At 39.7% G+C, this 22,656-nt stretch overlaps 1 protein-coding gene across 1 annotated transcript in view; it reads left to right on the forward strand.

Annotated features, from left to right (window-relative positions):
• The first annotated feature begins 206 nt into the window (after nucleotides 1-206).
• LOC131896334 (cytochrome P450 2C26-like) overlaps nucleotides 207-22,656 on the forward strand; it is a 49,379-nt gene continuing 26,929 nt past the window's right edge. The window contains exons 1-5 of the mRNA XM_059246939.1: nucleotides 207-401; nucleotides 1,970-2,132; nucleotides 2,308-2,457; nucleotides 9,048-9,208; nucleotides 11,968-12,144. Of these exons, the coding sequence (XP_059102922.1) occupies nucleotides 234-401; nucleotides 1,970-2,132; nucleotides 2,308-2,457; nucleotides 9,048-9,208; nucleotides 11,968-12,144 (819 nt within the window). The 5' untranslated portion in view covers nucleotides 207-233. The remainder of the gene's footprint in view (nucleotides 402-1,969; nucleotides 2,133-2,307; nucleotides 2,458-9,047; nucleotides 9,209-11,967; nucleotides 12,145-22,656) is intronic.

Genomic DNA, 22,656 nt, shown 5'->3' on the forward strand with positions numbered 1-22,656 from the left:
CATCAGTCAGTATCATTAAACCAGAAATTCAGATGGGTACCCTGTAAAGAAGGACAAGTGTAAAGAAAATCTATTTTTCTCTATCAAAAGCACAAAGTGTACTTGAGAAAGAGATTAAAGGTTATCTGATTGATCAGTCAATGACGTTTCAGTGAGGAACATGTTGATTCAGAGGTAGTGTTACAAAAGCTCCATGCTGGCTGATCACAGCTGTGTCAGTGAGAAGGGTGTCCATGGATCCAGTCATAGTCCTGGTGCTCGGTCTCTCCTGTCTGCTTCTCCTCTCACTCTGGAGACAGAGCTCTGAGAGAAGAAAGCTCCCTCCTGGCCCCACTCCTCTTCCAATTATTGGCAATTTCCTCCAGATAGATGCAAAGAACATCAGTCAATCCTTAACTAATGTAAGTATTCTTTGTGCTCCTCCAATATCTTGATAAAGAATATAAATTGAAAGCTGCTTTAAATGAAAACCTAGTAAAAGAGAAAATATTGCTATAAATAATCCTACAGACAAAACTCTTGCAGTGTAGTGTGTATCTCATGACTTTTACAGCTGTATCTTGTCAGGAATTCAGTAATGAACAAGGATTCAGGTGAAAAGATATTCATTTCATTGTATTTTATTAAAAAAGAAAAAAAAACTACAAAACTGCAAAATTTGTGAATATTTCCTATCTTAAAAAAAACACCCAAAAAGCAGCCTTTCCCATTACTTTTGGTTGAAGGTCAATAGTGAGTAATATTTTATTCAATAACTCAGGTAGAACTTTAGACACACATTTTTACTGAGGCTATCTATTTGATGCTGGACTCTAAAGAACAAACTGATGCCTAATTTAACTAAATACCAATAGACATGGAATAAAACAAGACATGTAGGAAAGAAGCCAAATTTGAGCATATTTGGTGATATTTATATCCAGTTTTAATTTTTGCAAAACCTAAGTCTGGGGCTAAGAATGCTGCCAGAGAAGGGCCTGTTTTTCCAAGAAACACTGCATGCCTATGGTGCAACTTCTGTGGTGCCCACTCTCTGTGTTTGTAGTAGCAGTTGCCAAATCTGGACTGCTCAACAGAATCATTTGTGATGACTTACAAGTTTACATTTCAAAACTAAGTGGGCCTAGCTTTGTTGCTGTATTTCTGCATCATTTCATCTATTCCATTGGTCTACTTGTGAGTCTATTTTTTGTGATTATCAGACTGTGTATATCACTATAGCTCTATAATATAATTTGAGGTCAGATACTGATACACCTCCAACAGTTTTTTTAATCTTTAGGAGTGCCTTGACTATTCTTGGTTCCTTGTGGTCCCATATGCAGTCTTCTGTTGTTTTTCTAAACCTGTAAATATGGCATCAGAAGTTTGATGTATAGCTTTAAATCTGTAAATAAAGAAGTATGTGTTTCCTAGTATGAGTGTTTTGTTCCTTGGTTTCTGTTTCTTCTCTGGTCTTCTGGCTGGAGTACCCTATATTTGAGTAGAGGGTCTCCACACCTGTAGGCTGGACTTCTGTAGGTCAGAGTGGAGTGGCCTCTGTTCAAACAGGGCATTTGTGCCAGAGTTGGGGGACTGGCACATGGTAGGTAGGATGGGAGGGGTGATTGTGGTAGGGTGAATAGCACTGAGAGAGTGGGGGCAGTCAGTAGGCAGGTGGGTGGCCTACATGCATTTCTGGTGGCCAGCGTCCTGCTGAATGTTTTGGTGTGAAAATTCGTTGTAATACTTATATAATAACTACCTTACCTCTAAGCCATTACAAGGTTCACTGTAGGTGATCAAGAACTATAATAACCATAGTGTGATAAAAATGGGCTTCAGAACCATTTGAAGCTGAGTTTTGCCTGAATAAAAAAAAATTAAAATACCGATAAAACACTGATAATGCCAGTGTGAGTGAGGTTGACTTCATGGAGAATAAAGTGACTTTTTTATTATATTTACATTTTTTCTTTCCAATTTCTAGCTTTCAAATGTCTATGGCCCTGTGTTCACCTTGTACTTGGGCAGGAAGCCCACTGTGGTGTTGCATGGGTATGAAGCAGTGAAGGAAGCTCTGATTGATCATGGGGAGGAGTTTGCTGGAAGAGGAAGATTGCCAGTGGCGGAAAGAATTACTAAAGGCCTTGGTAAGTAAGTGTACACATTCATGTGAGTGCTGCACAGTGTTTACAGTGGAAGTGAAGATAAAAGGAGGAGTGGACTTCTTCCTTGTGTACACTTTGGACCTCTCTGTGGTTTCCACCCATCAGATCTCTCATCTGTTACCAGAATCTATCTCTAGTGTTGTATCATTTTTTTTAGGCATTGTTTTTAGCAATGGAAACACATGGAAAGAGTTAAGGCGCTTCTCACTCATGACTCTGCGGAATTTGGGCATGGGGAAAAGGACCATTGAGGACCGTGTTCAAGAGGAAGCACAATGTCTTGTGGAGGAACTGAGAAACACCAATGGTAAGTGTAGGTTTATGCATTTACATCTTAGTCTAGGTATGTGTGTAGGTCATGTTGATAATATCCTATTGTAAATTTTTCTTTGTTTTTACATCAGAAACAATGAATATATGTTTCATGTTAATTTTCTGCTGAGCTGCAGAACTATGGATTTCCATTAGCACAAGTGTAATTTCTCTTTGTGTATGATTTCACCACCAAATAAGTGCTATTGATAACGGTGACAGTGCCCAATCAGAGGATATTTGTTTTCATTTTCTTGAACTACAGAGGTTTGAGCAAATTAACTGGGCAGTACAGGGATTCTTCTAGGTTAATTTTTACAGTCTGGGGTAACAATGATGCAATTTATGGATTTCATTTCTTAGCCAAGTTAATAAAATATGCATCAATTATTGTGTCTGCAATAGTATGTTATCAAAATTGTATTGCTAATTGTTTAAATTTTTATTACATTGTGAATCTTATACAATGTGTTTTGATTGTGATCAGCTACCAACTCCTCTGAGATACACTTCCACTTTCATCTACCCTACTTTGTGTTGTCTCTTTATTTAATATCCACCAAACCTCCTTTGTGCTTGATATGTATGATTAATAAAATTTTTGTTAGTACTTTCAGACTTTAGTACTTGTTTAAAAATATATTTTAATTGAAATAGAATTACATAATTCCTCCCTCTTTCTCCCTCTATCCCTTCCCAAATGCCCTCCCTTGTCCCTTCCCATGGCTTTTACACTCTCAAATTGATAGTCTTTTTCTTTTTCATTTTTTCTTTTTTTTTTGAGACAGAGTTTCTCTGTGTAGCTTTGCACCTTTCCTGTATCTCGCTCTGTAGACCAGTCTGGCCTCAAATACACAAAGATCTGCCTGCCTCTGCCTCCCGAGTGCTGGGATTAAACGTTTGAACCACCACCGCCTGGCATCTCTTTTTCTTTCTTGTCATATATATGTATATACATGCACACATACATGGAAAGTCTCTTGAGTACTCTTTGTTGTTGGATATCAAATACATGATTTCAGGGCTGACCATTCTTCACTTGGACCACCAACAAAAGAGCTTAAGCTTTGGAGAAGACAATTATCCTTATCCCAGGAGTCATTAGTTATGTGGAGTTCCCTGTCTAGGGGAAGGACTCTGTGAAAATTTTTCCTTTGCACATTATTAGCATGTCTATTGATTTTTGCTGTTTTTCCATTCTTGTTTTGTAGTCATTTCTAGAACAAACTGTTTTATAGAAGACTTCTTTATACTCTTGTTCTTACAATCTTTCTGCCTCGTCTTCTGTGATGTTTCCTGAGTCATAGATGTAGGAGTTGTGATGTATTTGTGTCTGTTGAGGCTGGGATCCCCACAATCTGTTGGTGTCTGCATTATATTAATTGTGACTTTCTGGGATGGACTCCATTTGCTGTAGAAAGAGATCTCTTTAGTAAGGGGTGGTAGCTACACTTACCTATGCACACAAGGATATGACTTAGAATGTAGTAAAGAATTATGCTGGTCAAGCAAACCCAGTAGTGGGTTCTTTTATAAGGTCCACCACTTCACTAGCCCCACAAAGTTGTCTCATTTTTTATCATATTCAGCCTCCCTCCTCCATTTCTTACTACATCTACTCACCTTTTTGTTCATGACCATTTCTTTTCTAATTTTTCCACAAAGGTCAATTTGTGCTGTTCAAATATTCTCGTATGTGTGACTTTCTACCAAAGTATCAGGGTGGATTTATCAGGGTCTGTACTCTTAGAGAAAATTGACCCTTCCTCTTCCAGAAGCTAATAATTGCCAATAACACCTCCATTAGGGGTATTACATCAAGCCCAACTTCCATCTCCATGCTAGGATTTTTTCTGACTTTGGCTTGCACAGGTATTATGCATACTGTCACATTTTCTGTGAGTTCATATGTGCATCTGCCATGCTGTGCCCAGAAGACATCATTTCCTTGAAGTCATCCATCCCCTCTGGCTCTTAGGCTCTTTCTGCCCCCTCTTCTTCAAGGATGTCTAAGTCTTTTGAGGAAAGGATACAATACATAATTTACTTTTGGGGATGAACACTTGCAATCTCTTTTTTTTTTTTGCAACTTCACCCTTTGTAGCCTCTGTGTTCATCATAATCTACTGTAAACAGAAGCTTCTCTGATGGTGGTTAAGAAATATCTTGTATGTGTGGTTTTCTTCTGGATTATGTTTGACTTAGTAGGGGCTACACTCTTAAAGAAAACTGACTCACCTTCTCTCAAGAGCTAAGTACTGCCACTAGCTTCTTGACTATTGGTGGGACTTTGTTGCCACTTCTCTCCATACTGTGATTTGTTCTTTCTTAAACTTGCATGGGTCTTGTGAATGTTGTCACAATTGTTTTAAATTTACATGTGCAGCTGCCTTGATGTGTTCAGGATACACTTTTTCCTTTATGTCACACAACACCTCTGCCTTTTTTCTGTCCCTTCTTTCATGATAATCCCTAAGCCTTAGAAAGAAGCAGTGAGTTACAGATGTCCCACTTATGGCTGAGCATACATACCACAGTCTTGTTTTGCTCTGTGCCTTGAGTGACTGTGGGTCTATGTGTTAATCATCATCTACTGCAAATAGGAGTTTGACTGATATGGGTTGAGAGATGCATGAATCAATAGCTATCACTGTAATTTATTTGGAATTGATTAATACTATGCCAATTCAACAGAGTGATAGTAGATTCTCCCCCAAGGTGGTTGATACATCTAGGCATAGAGCCTTGACCTGATATGGGATTTATCTCATGGAACAGACTTAAATGAAAAAAGAATGTTGTTTGCAATTTCCACAGTGTTCACGCTCACTGTGGTACCAGCTGATATGTCTTGCCAGGCAAGTTGCTTTTGTTACTTGCAGAGTTTATAGCTGAGTGATATTGATCATGACTTTTCTCTTCTAGTAGCCTACATAGCACCTTCCAGCACTATGAGAGCTAGACTATATCAAAAATTTAGAAATCTAAAATTAATAACTTAATGACACACCAAAAAATAATCTTCACAAAAATGAACAAATAATACCATAAGAAGTTAGATAAGAAGAAGGCTAGGTGTAGTAGTGTGCATGTTTTTAATCCTAGCACTCAGGAGTTAGAGATAGGTAGATATCTATGAGTTTGAGGCCAGCAGGGTCTACATAATAAATTCCTAGAAACCAGGGCTGTGCTTTCTCAAATCAAAACAATAAAGAAAAAGTAACAGGAGGAAATAATAAAAATCAAGGATGAAATAAATTAATGATGTAAAAACAAACAAACAAAAATACAGAGAATCAATGAAGAGTTGATTCTATGAAAAGATTAACCAGACTTTTAAAAATTTCAAATTTAACCAAAAGAGAGAGATGGACCAAATCACTAAAACTGCAGATAAAGTGGGAGACATTACAACACACATGGTTTCTCTGTGTAGTTCTAACTGTCCTGGAACTCACTCTATAGACCTGTCTGACCTCAGATACAGAGTTCCATATGTCTCTGCATCCCAAGTGCTGGGATTAAAGATGTGTGCCACCACTTCCCATGTCAGGCAGTGCCATGAGATCTGACATGCTCTCCTAGCCTCCTCATGTAAAACACACACACACACACATACACACACACACACACACACACACACACACACACTCAAACTCACTTGAACACATGCATACAAATAATAAAATCTAGAAAAAAGAAATTTTCTTACGTGTTTTTGATCTGTAATATACATATATGTAATACACAAATTTTAAGCATTATATCAGCATAACAATTTGATAATAGTAATTGGAAAATGTTTACAAAACTGCAAACCACACTTTTGCACTAATATGCTGTGTAGAGTTTGATTGAACATAATCATCATTTACTCCCCCAAGACCCAGCTATACCACTCTTGGGAATATACCCAAGGAATGCTCAATCATACCACAAGGGCACTTGCTCAGCTATGTTCATATCAGCATTGTTTGTAATAGCCAGAACCTTGAAACAACCTAGATATCCTTCAACTGAAGAATAGATAAATAAAATGTGGTACATATACTTAATGGAGTACTACTCAGCAGAGAAAAACAGTGACATAATGAGGTTTGCAGGCAAATGGATAGATCTAGAAAAAATCATCCTGAGTGAGGTAACCCAGACTCAGAAAGACAAACATGGTATGTACTCACTCATAGGAGGATACTAGATGTAAAACAAAGATGACTAGACTGCTACTCAAACTCCAGGGAGGCTACCTAGAAAACAGGACCCTAAGAAAGACACAAGGATCACCCAATGACAGAGAAATAGATGAGATCTACATGAACAACCTGGACATGAGTGGGGGTAATGACGGGCAAGTTTCGAGGGAAAGAGAGCTTAGGCGAGCAGGAGATCCCAGCTGGATCAAGAACAGAGAGGGAGAACAAGGAATAGGAGACCATGATAAATGAAGACCACATGGGAATAGGAAGAAGCAAAGTGCTAGAGAGGTCCCCAGAAATCCACAAAGATACCCCCACAATAGACTGCTGGCAATGGTCGAGAGACAGCCCGAACTGACCTACTCTGGTGATAGGATGGCCAAACACCCTAACTGTTGTGCTAGAAATCTCATTCAATGAGTGAGGGAAGCAGATGCAAAGATCCACGGCCAGAGACCAGGTGGAGCTCTGGGAGTTCAATTGGCGAGAAAGAGGAGGGACTGTATGAATGAGAATTGTTGAGACCAAAATTTGAAAAAGCACAGGGACAAATAGCCAAACAAATGGAAACACATGAACTATGAACCAATGGCTGAGGAGCCCCCAACTGGATCAGGCCCTCTGGATAAGTGAGACAGTTGATTAGCTTGATCTGTTTGGGAGACACCTAGGCAGTGGGACCAGGACCTGTCCTTAGTGCATGAGCTGGCTGTTTGGAACCTGGGGCTTAAGCAGGGACACTTTGCTCAGCCTGGGAGGAGGGGACTGGACCTGCCTGGACTGAATCTACCAGGTTGGACTCAATCCCCAGGGAAGTCTTTGCCCTGGAGGAGATGAGAATGGGGGGTGGGTTGGGGGAAAGGCTGGGGTGGGGGAGGACAATTGAATCTGTGGCTGATATGTAAAATTAAATTAAATTATAAAATAAAAAAATTAAAAAAGAAAAAAGAATCCTAAAAAAATAAATAAATAAATAAAATAAAAAATAAACATTTTTGCTGGATATAGTCTGGGCTTCATAAGGGCATTTCATAGGAGTGTACCTTGTGCTTTGAACATGCTCACCTACCATCACCTTTCTGGCCACCCCATTCCCATTTTTCCTATTGCATCCTCCCCCCAGCCTTCTTTGTTATACTTTAAAAAGATCATTTATTTTTGTTTTATGTGTATAATTGTGGCCTCTGGCAGTTGTATCAGGACTTATTCTGTATACCTGAACTGGCTTTTTGGAGCCCATTCCCTATGGTGGGATACCAGCTCAGGATACCTTGAGGCAGAGGGGAGGGGCTTGTTCCTGCCCCAACTTGGTATACCAGCCTGTGATGACTCCCCAAGGGAGGCCTTACCCTTTATGATGAGTGAATGGGGGGTGGGTTGAGGAGGAGATGGGGGATGGGGCAGGGGAAGGTAAGGGGACTGTGATTGGTATGTAAAAATAAAAATTTAAATAAAAATATTTTTTTTTAAATGTTGGCCTGCACATCCATGTGTGCACCACTTGTGTGCCAGGTGTCACAGAAGTCAGAAAATTGTGTCAGACTCCCCTGGAACTGGGGGTTGCAGACTGTTATGAGCCACCAGGAAGATGCTCAGAACTGAACTTTGTTCCTCTAAAACAGCAGCAAGTACTCTGAGCACAGAGCTATCTGTCTAGCACTGACCTTGTTATACTTTGTGTCTACTTTTCAAATACTGCATTTACTTCCTATGGAGCAAATGCATTGTTTTAAATGATGAAATGAGAAAAGGGACATCTCTATTCCCACACTCATGTTGTTTCCCCCTCTTGGAATTTAACTGAACAATAAAATCTTTCCTTTTATTTAGTAATGCAAACGAATCCACATGGGAGTGGCTGCTCTTTAGATTACACATTATTATCATGTGAGGAGGAGGAATTCTCCCCATTCTTTCTTCTCATACCAGAACTCACCTGCAATGTTGTCATTTCCTCCTTCCTTGGGTCAATACTTGCTTCCTTGGTTACTCATTGTGGCTGCAGATCTTCCAGGTGTACACTCCTCTATTTAAATCCAGTGACAATTAGGAATTCCAGTGAGAAACAATTCTGTTCTGAATACTAGAAATTTTAGATTTATAAAATCTTTTATTTTCTTTCAAGTGCCAGATAGTTAAGTGTAAAAATTGGTGTAACAGATACGATCTGTTCTTATTTAAGGAGTAATGTTGAGGCCACCTCAAGGTTAAGGTAAAAGTGATATGTGCATTTTATATATAACGAATACTTAGCTGTTAGGAGAATTGTAGAAAAGATATGGTTTAAAACTTCTAAAGACTCTCTAACAGGTCTGTACCTGTTAACAAAAATGAAATGTCTTCTTTGTATATTTTAATGGTATTTTTCTAATTGTTTCTAATTATCCAGGCTCACTCTGTGATCCCACATTCATCCTGAGCTGTGCTCCATGCAATGTCATCTGCTCCATTATTTTCCAGAATCGTTTTGATTACAACGATCATGATTTTCTTAACATGATGAAAAAACTGGATGAGAATTTCAAGATTCTGAGTTCCCCGTGGTTGCAGGTGAAGTCAAGATCTTTTCCTTTTTAGAACATACATATAATCTTTCACTCTCATAGTTCAAATTCAATATAGACCAAGAAGTGAGGTGCCCAGATAACATGGTTCTGAATAATATATTATGGAAAGAATATCTGGAAGTCAGGTCTAAGCCCTTTGCTATACAAATAGCAAAACTGAAAGACAATGAGGTGGGTGACTTGATTGCTACCCAGGGCCATGGTGATATCTGGGCCTTTGCTGCTGCCAGGACACATGTCTGGGTTCATGTCCCTATTGCAGCCATGGTCTCTGTTGATGTCTGTGGCTCTTGATATCACTGAAGGCCAAGAGGAAAGGTCTGTACAGTTAGCCCTGCCCACATATTCGCTGCATCACTAGGGAGATCGGGGCCTCTACCTCCTATGGGCAGCACAGTGGAGTTGATCCTGTTGACAGGGGTAGGGTGAGCCAGCACCAAGGATGTGAGCTTGAACAATCTGACCCTGCCTCTCATCTGACATATGGTAGCGTGGGCAGGGGAGAAATGCCCCTCCAACTGCAGGTGGGAGAGCTGCCCTTGCCTACCAGCTGCAGTACTGAGGAGTGCAGACTGCACTTTGCCTGGGCAGCCTAGGACAGCCAACAGTGTTGGCAGGGGTGTAGTTGTGTCAGCCCAGAAGTTGTGAGTGTGGGAGAGCTGTATCCACTGATTATCTGTCATGTGGTGGTGTGGTTGAGATAGAGATGCCACTTTTAGTCACTCCTTGCAGACTGAGGCAGAATAGGGAGGTGACCCACACCCTTACCAGGTGCAGCACTCAGTTAAGAAGGCCGAACTCCTAGCCTGGGTAGCACAGTAGAGTTGACCTTGTTGGCAGAGGCATGGGTGAGCTGGCCCTGAGTGGGTGAGAATGGGATAGCTGACCACACCTCCATCATCTGCCATGTGGTCGTGAAGGAAAGGGAAAGATGACTTCACACTGCTGTCTGTGGTGGGTGGGGGAGCTGACCCACTGCCTTACCAGCTTCAGCACCTGGAAAAGTGGGCTGTGCACCTTGCCTGAGCAGCACAGAAGAGCTGACCTGTATGAACCTATTGATGTAGGGTCAGGGGTGCTAAGTGTGAACCAGCCCAGAGAATGTAAATTCAGAGATCTGGCCCCTCCCCTCATCTGCCATATGGTGGTATGAGTGGGGAAGATATTCCCTCCCTTCCCTCACAGCCTGTGGCAGATGGGAGGGCTGGCTTTGTGGTCATAATAGTGGGAGAGCTGTCCCTGCCCTTCACCAGCTGTAGCTCTCGGGAGAGTGGCCCCTACACCTTCCCTATGTAACACAGTAGAGCTGGCCCTGATAGTGTAGGTGTGGGAGAACCAACTCTGACGGCATGAAAGCAGCTCATTGCTATAAGGTGTGAACTAGCCAGGGCAATGCAAGAGAGATCACCTCAGGCCTGATGATGGGGGAGAGCTGGAGGGCTAGCCAATACTGCAACTTGCCAGGCTCAGGACAAATGTTATGAGTTAGCCCACCCCAACATCCACCCCATCTGTGATCTGCTGGAGCATGTGGAGGGGCTAGTCCTGTAGGGCTGGAAGATCTTCACAGTGCAGGACAGTGGCAGGATATCCAAGAAGACTCCCTTTGAACACCCAGTATTCATAGTGTAACAGAAAGCAGAGGCCTTGAGCCAGATCAATGACAGTTTGCAGTGAACACTTGTAAGTAAAGATGTGTGGATAATAGAATTACTGCATAACTCACTGTGTCACACTACAGCTTTGATGAGTGATTTTTCTTTTGTTCTTTAAATTTTTATTTATTTTATTTGGGTGGTGTTGTAACAGCAGAGGGTGGACAAGAGGGGTTGAGGAGGTGGGAGGGATCGAGAGGCATGGTGTGAGGGACACGAACAATAAAGAAAAGCAAGTTAGAGAAAGAATGACTGTGATCATAGAGTAACCGCTAAGGGCTCTGGTACACTTTTGCTTTCAAAGCCTCTTGGAGCCTCACCCACTTCTGAATACTCATTTCATGTCATAAGCTGGTTTACAGGAGTTAAATATGCATGTGCTACTTTTCTACTATAAATAATTCGTCCAACTCTCTTCACTTGTGCCAATGTATAAAAAAAAAAATGTAACTGACCAAAATTTGCACCATATATTTCAGAATAGTTGGGAATAAATGGTATAAGCCATCAGTGAATTTTCACAAATATGCTTTATACTAAAAAGGATTCATGAATGTGGGAACTTGATTATGATTCTTGATCATTTGTGCAGGAATTTCTCCCCCAAATCTCTCTATTATCACATAGAATTGGTATATGCATGAAATAAAACACCTTTTCTTTATGCTAGACACCATTTTTCATTCATGTCTGAATCTATAAACCCAAATTGGTCTTGATACATATTATAGACATGTGTATTTCTTCATATCTCTTCATTTAAAAAGTTCTTTTGCAAGGGCTGGAGAGATAGATCAGTGGTTAAGAGTGTGCATTGGGGCTGGAAGGATAGCTCAGCCGTTAAAGGGTAGGCTCACAACCAAAAATATAAGAGTGTGCATTGATCTCCCAAAGAACCTGAGTCCAATTTTCAGCATCCATGTTAGGTGTCTCAAAACTACTAGCTTCAAGGGATCTGATATCTTTGGCCTCCAAGGCACCCACACGTAGATGGCACACACAGTTATGCATGCATACACACACCACACACATGATTAAAAGTAAAACAATTCATTTTAACAAAAAAATTCTTGGTCTGATTTTGTAGGTCTGCAATAATTTCCCTTGGCTGTTGGACTATTGTCCAGGAAGTCATCACACGGTATTGAAAAATATTGATTATATCAGAAGTTATCTTTTGGAGAAAATAAAAGATCATCAGGAATCATTGAATGTTGCAAACCCTCGGGACTTTATTGATTATTACCTGATTAAACAGAAGCAGGTAAGGTATTAATATTAATTTATTTTATTGCTTCAGCATTTTGTGGTTTGTTGAACACTGAAATGTTTGTTGGAGATGATTTAAAGTCAGTAACATTTGAAAAACAGTTTTAGTATTTATTATGTATTGGGATGCACCACATGGATACTGATAAAAATAAAGAGAATTTGCTAACTGGAGCACATTCCCTCTGTTCTTTAAAAAGTGTAGCTGAGGAGAAAAACAATACAAAGGGCAGGTAAGAAGGGAAAAAATTCTAATCAGGTAGAAAATAACCAATCATGGCAGTGTGAAAACTGGCACCATAAATGCACATAGTATGGCTAGATTTCCTGTGTATCTAGTGGATTAAAGTTGATCTGGCCATAGTGTTTATTTTAAAATGATAAATATAGGAGTTAATTTCAGAATTACTGAATTGTATAGAGAGGTACGTGGTAGGAAGGAGTATGTGTATGGAAGAGTAAGGCTTTGTGTGTAAGTTCAAGTTAATTTTCACCAGAAGGGGTTAAGGATTAGTATCTACTGGGTATCCTGTCAGCATGATCTGCCTTGGCATTATTTAGTTTATTCGAAAGACATTTTTCCATTGGATTTCCTTGGGACTCAGTAAAAACCAGCTGCTGTAGATGTTTGGGTTTGGTTGTGGGCATGGATTCTCCTCCACTGATCTTAGTTTGTCCTTTGCTAGTAGTCCACTACCCTGAGTTCTTCATTACTGCAACTGAGTAACAGTACTTAATATCCTGGCATCTGAGTTCCCTGATGTTGCTGCTTTCTTTTGACAGACTATTTTGTTCAGTTTGTGCTTTTAAATTTGTAAGATACAGTTTGTAAAGACCACTGAATGTAAATTGATATCTCAGGGCTGTAACCATGTTTCACTTACATTATAGTAGTACTTCATGTGATTACAAAACCCTGCAACTACCAGCTCCTTCTAGTTGGAAAGCATTCCATTACAATGAAGAAAAAAACACACCCACCTTTCCACACCATCTGTAGTAGTTAATAGTGTGATTTCTGCATGTATAGATTTGTCTATGATGAATGGATCATCTAAACTGACTCAGTATGTGTAGCTTTCAATTTCTGCCTTGCACTTGCATAAAATCTTGGACATTGATCTAAGTCCATTTTGTTCCAGTACTGTCTTCTTTCTTTGCAGCAAACTTCATTTTCATGCATTGATAGAACACTGCACTTATTACTCGTAGGTATATATTTTGTTATTCCTACCTGTGGCTCCTCTAAGCTATACATATGAACATATGTGGACATGTTTGTTCATAGCTTATTTTTACTTCCTATGTCTATATCCCCAGGACTTGGGTTTCTGAGTCAAATGATAATATCTTCCTTTCTCTCTTTCTTTTTGAGCATCTGCTATACAAATTTCACATTAATCCACTATTTCATATCTATGTGATCTTTTATTTTCCAAATAGCTGCCAAAAAGTGTAATTTTGAAACTTTATTATTCACAGCAACCCAGTGAGTGTGAAGTGGCAGATTTGATAGGTATTTTCTTAACAAGCATCGAAAGTGGACATCATTTTAGGTGCTCTTTGGCCTTTCTGTGTCTTCAGAGAATTTTTATTCTAATATTTTGCCTATTGGTTTGCTTGCTGTGGATTTATGGAGTTGTGTATATACGTCTTCATATAAATAGCATCAAAACATATCTCCATCCTGTAGGTTGTACTTTTCACATTCTTTTTTTTTTTCCAGGCATAAGGTTGTACTTTATTTAAACTAACAACATAATTTTTTTATTGGATCGTTGTGTATTTCACATCATGCATTCAATCCCACTGATTTCCTAGTCCCTCCATATCCACCCTTCACCCTTGTAGCCTCCCCCACAAAAGTAAATAAAATAAAATAAATAAAAATTAGAAAAGAAAAGAAAGGAAGAAAAGGTCCCATTCAGGGCCTCTGTCTTTCCCAAATCTCCATCACATGTTTGTCGTAGTGGCATTGGAAGTTATGGTGTGTCACACAGCATACCCTTTTACCCAAACAACATTACTTACGAATGGTCATTGCGATGAGTCATTATTTCTGACTTCTGCTACAACATCAATATACTGGACCCTCATAGAGACTCTCAGATATCCTGCTGTTGCCTCAGTCATGAAGATTCTGCAACTATGTGACCTCTGGCCAGGCCCCTTCACAGTTCCAGGGAAGAAGTGGGTGGGCCAACTCAAAGCCCTGAAGCTGGGCTTGGATGGTAGACTCAGTTGGCTGGGCAGGGCAGTCACCTCAGGCTGTTCCTCACTGTCATTGCTTCTCCAGTTCTGCCTCTCTTCATAGCACACAAACCACTAAGCTTCTCTTTCTCGCCCATCTCTCCAGCACATGCTTGGTTCTGCCGCCCCCTACCAGGCATGTCTTGTTGCTTCTGCCAGTCGGTGTACATCTTTAATCACAGCAGAGGCAGAAGAGGATCTCTGTGAGTTCAAGGCCAGCTTGATCTACACAATGAGTTCCAGGACAACCAGAGCTATATGGTGAGACCTTGTCTCAAAAAATTTAATTAATTAATTAATTAAATTTTAAAAATATAATATGAATGACTAGGCATGAAAGTACACACCGTTACCGGGCGGTGATGGCGCACACCTTTAATCCCAGCACTCAAGCGGCAGAGCCAGGAGGATCTCTGTGTGTTCAAGGCCAGCCTGGGCTACAGAGTGAGTTCCAGGAAAGGCGCAAAGCTACACAGAGAAACCCTGTCTCAAAAAAAAAAAAAAAAAAAAAAAAAAAAAAAAAAAAAAAAAAAAAAGGTACGCACCTTAAATCTCAGCTCTTGAGAGGCAGAGGCAAGAGATGTCTGTGAGATCAAAGCCAGCTTGGCCTACATATTGGGGTCTAGGCCAGTCTCTGCTACACAGTGAAAACCTACCTCAAAAAGAAAGACAGACAGGAAGAAAGGAAGGAAGGAAGGAAGGAAGGAAGGAAGGAAGGAAGGAAGGAAGGAAGGAAGGAAGGAAAGAGGGATGAAGGGATGGAGGAAAGAGAAATATGTAAACAACCTATATATCCCAGAAAAGTGAAAATTCGTATTAATACAGAAATATATGCACATACCTGGCCTCTTGGAATACACTTGTAAACCCAGCACTTGAGGCAGCTAACAAAAAATGATGTTGAGTTCAGAGTGATCCTGGACTACCTAGCAAGCCCCTGTGTCTAAAATAAATAGGTTTATACCAGCTTTATTCATAATAACCCATACCTGGAAACAAACCAGTGTCTTATAACAGATAACTGGTCAGAAACATCAATCCTTTTTCAGGGCCTAGAGAAGTCTATGCTAGCTAGAGGAGGCAGAAAGATTGTAAGAGAAGTAAGGATGGAAGACACCAAGGAAACGTCCTTCTAGATGCAACAGGACCGATGTACAGAGAACTCATAGAGACTTGGGCAGCATGCACAGCACCTGCACAGGTCTAAGCCAGATGGGGACCCAGTGATGAGAAGGGAAATAGACATATTCTCCATCCCTAACTTAGAAGATATCGCCAATTAATAACCACTTGCAAAGGAATAATTAGTTTCCTCCAACAGTCTCTCACTGGGCATATAAACCATACTTACTTAAAGGCAGGCCCCAAGCTCAGCAGTAGATGGCCAGTACAAAACAAACTCCAAATATTTTTGGACTTTTTTTTTTGGTCTCATAATGCTTTGTCTGAGTTGGTTTTGTTTTGTTTTTACAGATATTTTGCTTATATATTCAGTTCCTGATTTTGTTTTTACTTATGTTCTATGTTTGCAGATATGTGTGTCTCAGCATCTTGTATGTTTCTTGTGCTTTTTCTTTGGCTTTTTTCCCATTTATTGATTGATTGATTGATTGATTTTTAGATACTGTGGGAGCCCAAATTACTCAGGGTCAGAGAATCTGAGCTTGCTTTACCCAGCAGGGCTGTGTAAGATGACTTGGCCACAGGTGTGTTTACCAGGTGTTTGGAAGAGTCTACACTTGGCTGCATGGTGTTCTTTGATCTTGCAAGGGGAAGGTCTTTTGCCTCTCCCCTTGGTATATTATAAAAAGCCCTTTTGAATAAAGGACAATGCTGTTGGGTATTGACCCAGACCCGCCCAAAGCTATCCTGTGTTTTTGTCTTTCTTCTCTTTGTCTAGGTCTCTATTTTGATCTGTCATTTCTTAATTCCTGTCTCCTCCACCTAAGAACCCTTCAAAAGGTGGGAGAAGGTCAAAGCTGGTCTTCCTACAGATGCCCATAAGATACCTGTTTGTTTTTCCCCTTTTTTTTATTAAGAAAATTTTTTCATTCACTTTACACACCAATCACAGATCCCCCTATTCCCTCCGCCCACACCACCTCCCCCCAGGATCTCCCTCCCAAACCATCCCCCTCTTGCACCCACAAGAAGGCAAGGCCTCCCATGGGGAGGCACATCCAGTAGTCAAGTCCAAGCCCTTCCCTCTGCCTCAATACTGCACAAGGTGTCCTATCATAGGTAGTTGGCTCCAAAAAGCCCATTCATGAATGCACCAGGGATGGATTCTGATACTACCGACAGAAGCCCTCCCAAGCAGATCAAGCTACACAACTGTCTCGCCATGCACAGGGCCTAGTCCAGTCCCATGTAGGCTCCACAGCCACTGATCCAACTTTCATGAGTTCTCTCTTGTTTGGTTTGGTCATTCCTGCATGTTTCCCTATCATGATCCTGATGTACTTGCTCATAGAATCCCTCTTCTCTCTCTTTGATTGAATTCCTGGAGCTCTGTCTAGTGGTTGGCTGTGGATTTCTGCATCTGCTTCCATCATCAGTCATTGGAGAAGAGCTCTGTGAGGACAGTTAGGGTATTCACCAGTCTGATCTCTGGGGCAAGCCAGTTCAGTTCAGGCAACCTCTCCAAAATTGCTAGTAGTCCAAGCTGGGATCATCCTTTGGGATTCCTGGCAACTTCCCTAGTGCTGGGTTTCTCTTCATCGCCATGATATCTCCCTCTGTCATAGTATATCTTTCATTGCTTTCCCCCTCCATCCCTGTTCCGGCTCAACCATCCCATTCCCTTCTGTTCTCATCCCTGATCCTCTACCCTCCATTGCCCACCCCTTATCCCCAGTTTAGTCATGGAGATCTCATCTATTGCCCCTTCCTAGGGCAGTCCATGCATCCCTCTTCGGTTCTTCCCTGTTAGTTAGCTTCTCTGGGGTTGCGGGTTGTTGCCCGATTACCCTTTGCTTTATATCTAGTATCCACTTATGAGTGAGTACACACCATGTTTGTCCTTTTGAGTCTGAGTTACCTCACTCAGGATGATATTTTCTAGTTCTATCTATTTGCCTGCAAATTTCATAATGTCATTGTTTTTCCATTGTGTATATGTGCCACATTTTCTTAATCCATTCTTCAGTAAAGGGGCATCTAGGTTGTTTCCAGGTTCTGGCTATTACAAATAATGCTGCTATGAACATAGTTGAGCATGTGTCCTTGTGGTATGATTGATAACTTCTTGGGTATATGCCCAAGAGTGGTATAGCTGGGTCTTGAGGAAGATTGATTCCCAATTTTCTGAGAAACAGCCATACTGATTTCCAAAGTGGCTATACTAGTTTGCACTCCCACCAACAGTGGAGGAGTGTTCCCCTTGTTCCACACCCTCTGCAACATAAGTTGTCTTCAGTGTTTTTGATCTTAGCCATTGTGACGGGTATAAGATGGTATCTCAGAGATGTTCTGATTTGCATCTCCCTGATAAGGATGCTGAGCATTTCCTTAAATGTCTTTCAACCATTTGAAATTCTTTCTTTGAGAATTCTCTGTTTAGCTCTATAGTCCTTTTTTTTAAGTTGGATTGTTAGTTACTTTGATATCTAGTTTTATGAATTCTTTATATATTTTGGAGATCAGCCCTCTGTCAGGTGTGGGGTTGGTGAAAATCTTTTCCCATTCTGTAGGCTGTCGTTTTGTCACATTTACTATGTCCTTTGCCTTACAGAAGCTTCTAAGTTTCAGGAGGTCCCATTTATTAATTGCTATTCTCAGTATCTGTGCTACTGGTGTTATATTTAGGAAGTGGTCTCCTGTGCCAATGCGTTCAACACTATTTCTTTCCTACTTTCTTTTATATTAGGTTCAGTGTAACTGGATTTATATTGATCCAATTGGACTTGAGTTTTGAGCATGGTGATAGATATGGATCTATTTGCAATGTTCCACATGTTGACATCCAGTTATGTAACATCCAGTTATGCCAGCAGCATTTGTTGAAGATGATTTCTTTTTTCCATTGTACAGTTTTGGCTTCATGTCAAAAATCAAGTGTTCATAGATGTATGGGTTGATGTCAGGGTCTTCAATTTGATTCCATTGGTCCATATGTCGGTTTTTATGCCAATACAAAGCTGCTTTTATTCCTATACTGTAGATGAATTTCTAAACAGTCATATTAAATAAGAAATGCAGAGCCAAATATAGAGGTAATAACCAAAGAGATCAGAGCAATAGCCATGACTAGCTTTAGCTTACCATCAGCAGTAGCTTCCCCAGAGAGAGCTTCTTCTGTCTGACTTCTGTTTTTATTGCCTTTCTGTTCTGCTTTCTCATTGGCTCTAAGCCCAGGCACATGACTTCCTCATCACTGCCAGCCTATACAAACCTTCAGGTCTCTATGGTTGGTACTGAGATTAAAGGCTCGTGTCACCACACTTGGCTATGTCCTTGACCACACAGAGACTCTGCCTGCCATGTGATTGTAGTAAGAGTGTATGCTACCACAACCTGATTCTGTTTATGGCTCGCTTTGTGACGTCACTATGCGACCTCTGATCTCCAGGCAAACTTTATTAACATACAAATAAAATCACATTTCAGCACAATTAAAATATCACCACATTTCTCCCTTTTATTCTATTAAAAAGAAAAAAGATATAACTAATATAAGAAAAACTATATACAATAAGTACAATAACTATATACAAGCAATAAGTAACTCAACAATGTCTAGTCCATTTGCATTCACAAACTCAGAGAAAATATTCCATTATCTATCCTATTTTGGTAAGTCTAAAATGTACCTGATTCACTTTTTATCCTAACTTATATTACTAACAGAGAACTATCTTATAATGTCTTTCAAATTTATACACTTACACCTCTTTAGTAAGTTTCTTTTTTTAATTTCTTAACAAGGAACACTATAACTATAACTACCTAATTTTTAACTATAAATATAACTATCTAATCTTCAACTCACTATAACTATAACTCTCTAATTTTCAACTAACTATAACCATAACTATCTAATCTTCAACTCCCTCAGAGACCCAAGAAGGAAATAATATTACCTAGTAAAACAGAAAGTGCATGCAAGCAGCTTCCAAAAAAAATGTGAGTTGACAGAAACAGCCAGCTGCCTGGACAGTCACCTGAGATTTCTCTGCAACTTTGGGGCATCATCTTCAGCCTATAGGCTTAACATATCTGACATATTCATTTGTGAAGTAGGATGTACACAAGGCCTACAGTTCAACCTCACATTCAGTGAGAGTAGTCCATGTACCAGAAACACCTGAATTCCACCAGTGTCCTCTCCATGATTCAGGATTTAAATTCTGGAAATTGTTGGCATTTTTGGAATTCAGCTGTCCATTCTTCCTGGATTGTGGGTGGCTTCATCTCTTTTATTAAATGCCAGTCTACCATTAGGGGTTAGACTCTTTCAGCCTAGTTACTCTTTCAAAAATAACTGTTTCAGCTGCTGTTCCACTGCACCTCAGAAGCCATCAGTCCACTGCCTGTTCAGCTGCCTTCAAAGGAAGAGGCACTGTACCTTCTCTGGATTGCAATCCCACTTCAGCGATGGTGCCATATTGTCCTGGCCTCACAGGATGCCTGTTGCTAAAGCCACAACCACACTTGTCTTAGCAAGGATATGTAGTCCTTTGTTTCGTGTCCTGTCTGTCCATTTTGTCCTGTTTGTCAGCAGTCAATTCGAGGACACTTTGTTGTTCAGTGGCTAACTTTTGCCACAATGAAAGTTAACTCAATATGCAGTTTCTTCAATGCCCATATTTTCTCTGAAGTAGATTGGTGCTGCCAGGAGCCAACATGTCTCATAGTCATAAAAAAAAGAAAAGAAAAAATTTCTAAGTTATTAAAACATTTTAAATGTCAAATTCTGTAGACCTCTGAAAGGTTTGAAGATGCCCTGTTTTTTAATACATCTCTGCTAGACCTTGAAAACATAACTAATATGACTACAAGTTTGAATGTAATGTCTAACTACTAACTTTCATTTCTTTATATCCTAGTAGTTGGTAGTAATAACATTCACAGATTAGCAAAATGCATTACATTGTTAAATGAACTGTATAAGTACATCATCTTGAACAAGATTAGAAATATACGTATAGTATTTTCTAAAAATATCAATCTCAATATATACAATTTGTATACAATATACAAAAATCCAATCTAATGTAAAGTATTTAAAACTAGTAATTGTCTTTTAAAAGTAGATCCAATAATCTATCTTGACTGTGTTCCCCAAAATACTGTGCACCCTAATAAACTTATATGGGGTCAGAGAACAGAACAGCCACTAGATATAGAGGCCAGAAAATTGTGACACAAACCTTTAATCCTAGCATTCCAAAGGCAGGGATCAGTCTGGATCTCTGAGTTCAAAGCCATACTGGAAATAGCCAGCCATGGTGACACATGCATTTAATCCCAGGAAGTGATGGCAGGAAGCAGAAGGTATTAAAAACATGAGGACCAGGAACTAGAGCCTGGTTAAGCTTTTAGCAGCAGTTCAAATGAGATTCATTCAGATGAGGACACAGAGGCTTCCAGTCTGAGGAAACAGGATCAGCTGAGGAATTAGCGATGAGAGGTAGCTGTGGCTTGTTCTGCTTCTCTGATCTTCCAGCATTCACCCCAATAACTGGCACCAGGTTGTTTTTTTTTATTAATGAGACCTTTTGAGATTCATGCTACACTATACCTCTATAGTAGAGCTTCATGTCAGGTATGGTGATGCCTAGGAGGTGGCTTTGTTGTACAGGATTATTTTATCTATCCTGGGTTTTTGTTTTTCCAAATCAAGTTGAGTATTGTTCTTTCAATGTCTGTGAAGAATTGTGTTGGGATTTTGATGGGGATTGCGTTGAATCTGTAGATTGCTTTTGGTAAGATTGCCATTTTTACTATGTTAATCTTGTCTATCCATGAGCATGGGAGATCTTTCCATTTTCTGATATCTTCATCAATTTCTTTCTTCAAAGACTTAAAGTTCTTGTCAAGGTCTTTCACTTGCTTAGTTAGAGTTACCCCAAGGTATTTTATATTATTTGTGGTTGTTGCAAAGGGTAATGTTTCTCTGATTTCTTTCTCAGCCTGTTTATCATGTGTATATAGGAGGACTACTGATTTTTTTTAGTTAATCTTGTATCCTGCCACTTAACTGAATGAATTTATCAGTTCTAGGAGTTCCTTGGTTGAATTTTTTGGGTCACTTAGGTATACTATCATATCATCTGGAAACAGTGAAAGTTTGACTCTTTCCTTTCCAATTTGTATCCCCTTAGTCTCCTTTTCTTGTCTTATTGCTCTAGCTAGAACTTCAAGTACTATATTGAATAAATATGGGGAGAGCAGACAGACTTGTCTTGTTGCTGATTTTAGTGGAATCGCTTTGAGTTTCTCTCCATTTACTTTGATGTTGGCTGTTGGCTTGCTGTAAATTGCCTTTATTATGTTTAGGTATGTTCCCTGTATTCCTGATCTCTCCAAGACCTTTATCATGAAGGGGTGTTGCATTTTGTCAAAGGCTTTTTCAGCATCTAATGAAATGATCATGTAGTTTTTTTTTCTTTCAGTTTGTTTATATGGTATATTACATTGACAGACTTTCATATGTTGAACCATTCTTGCATCCCTGGGATGAAGCCTACTTGATCATGGTGGATAATGTGTTTGATGTGTTCTTGGAGTCAGTTTGCTAATATTTTATTGAGTATTTTTGCATCAATGTTCATGAGGGAGATTGATCTGTAATTCTGTTTTTTTTTTTTGTTGCATCTTTGTTTGGCTTGGGAATCAGAGTAACTGTAGCCTCATAAAAAAAAGTTTGGCAACATTCCTTCTGTGTCTACTGAGTGGAACAATTTGAAGAGTATTGATATTAACTCTTCTTTGAAAATCTGGTAGAATTCTATGTTGAAACCATCTGGTCCCAGGATTTTTTTTTATTTTTTTGGGGGGGGTTGGGAGACTTTTAATGACTGTTTCTATTTCCTTAGGGGTTATTGGTCAATTTAAATAGTTTATCTGGTTTTGATTAACTTTGCTATGTGGTACCTATCTAGAAAATTGTCCATTTCTTTTAGATTTTCCAATTTTGTGGAGTACAGGTGTTTGAAGTATGACCTGATAATTCTCTGGATTTCCTCGTTGTCGGTTGTTATTTTTCCCTTTTCATTTCTGATTTATTAATTGGGATGCTCTCTCTCTCTCTGCC

Source organism: Peromyscus eremicus, chromosome 1 (genome assembly GCF_949786415.1).
Source record: "Peromyscus eremicus chromosome 1, PerEre_H2_v1, whole genome shotgun sequence".
NCBI classification, from domain to species: domain Eukaryota; kingdom Metazoa; phylum Chordata; class Mammalia; order Rodentia; family Cricetidae; genus Peromyscus; species Peromyscus eremicus.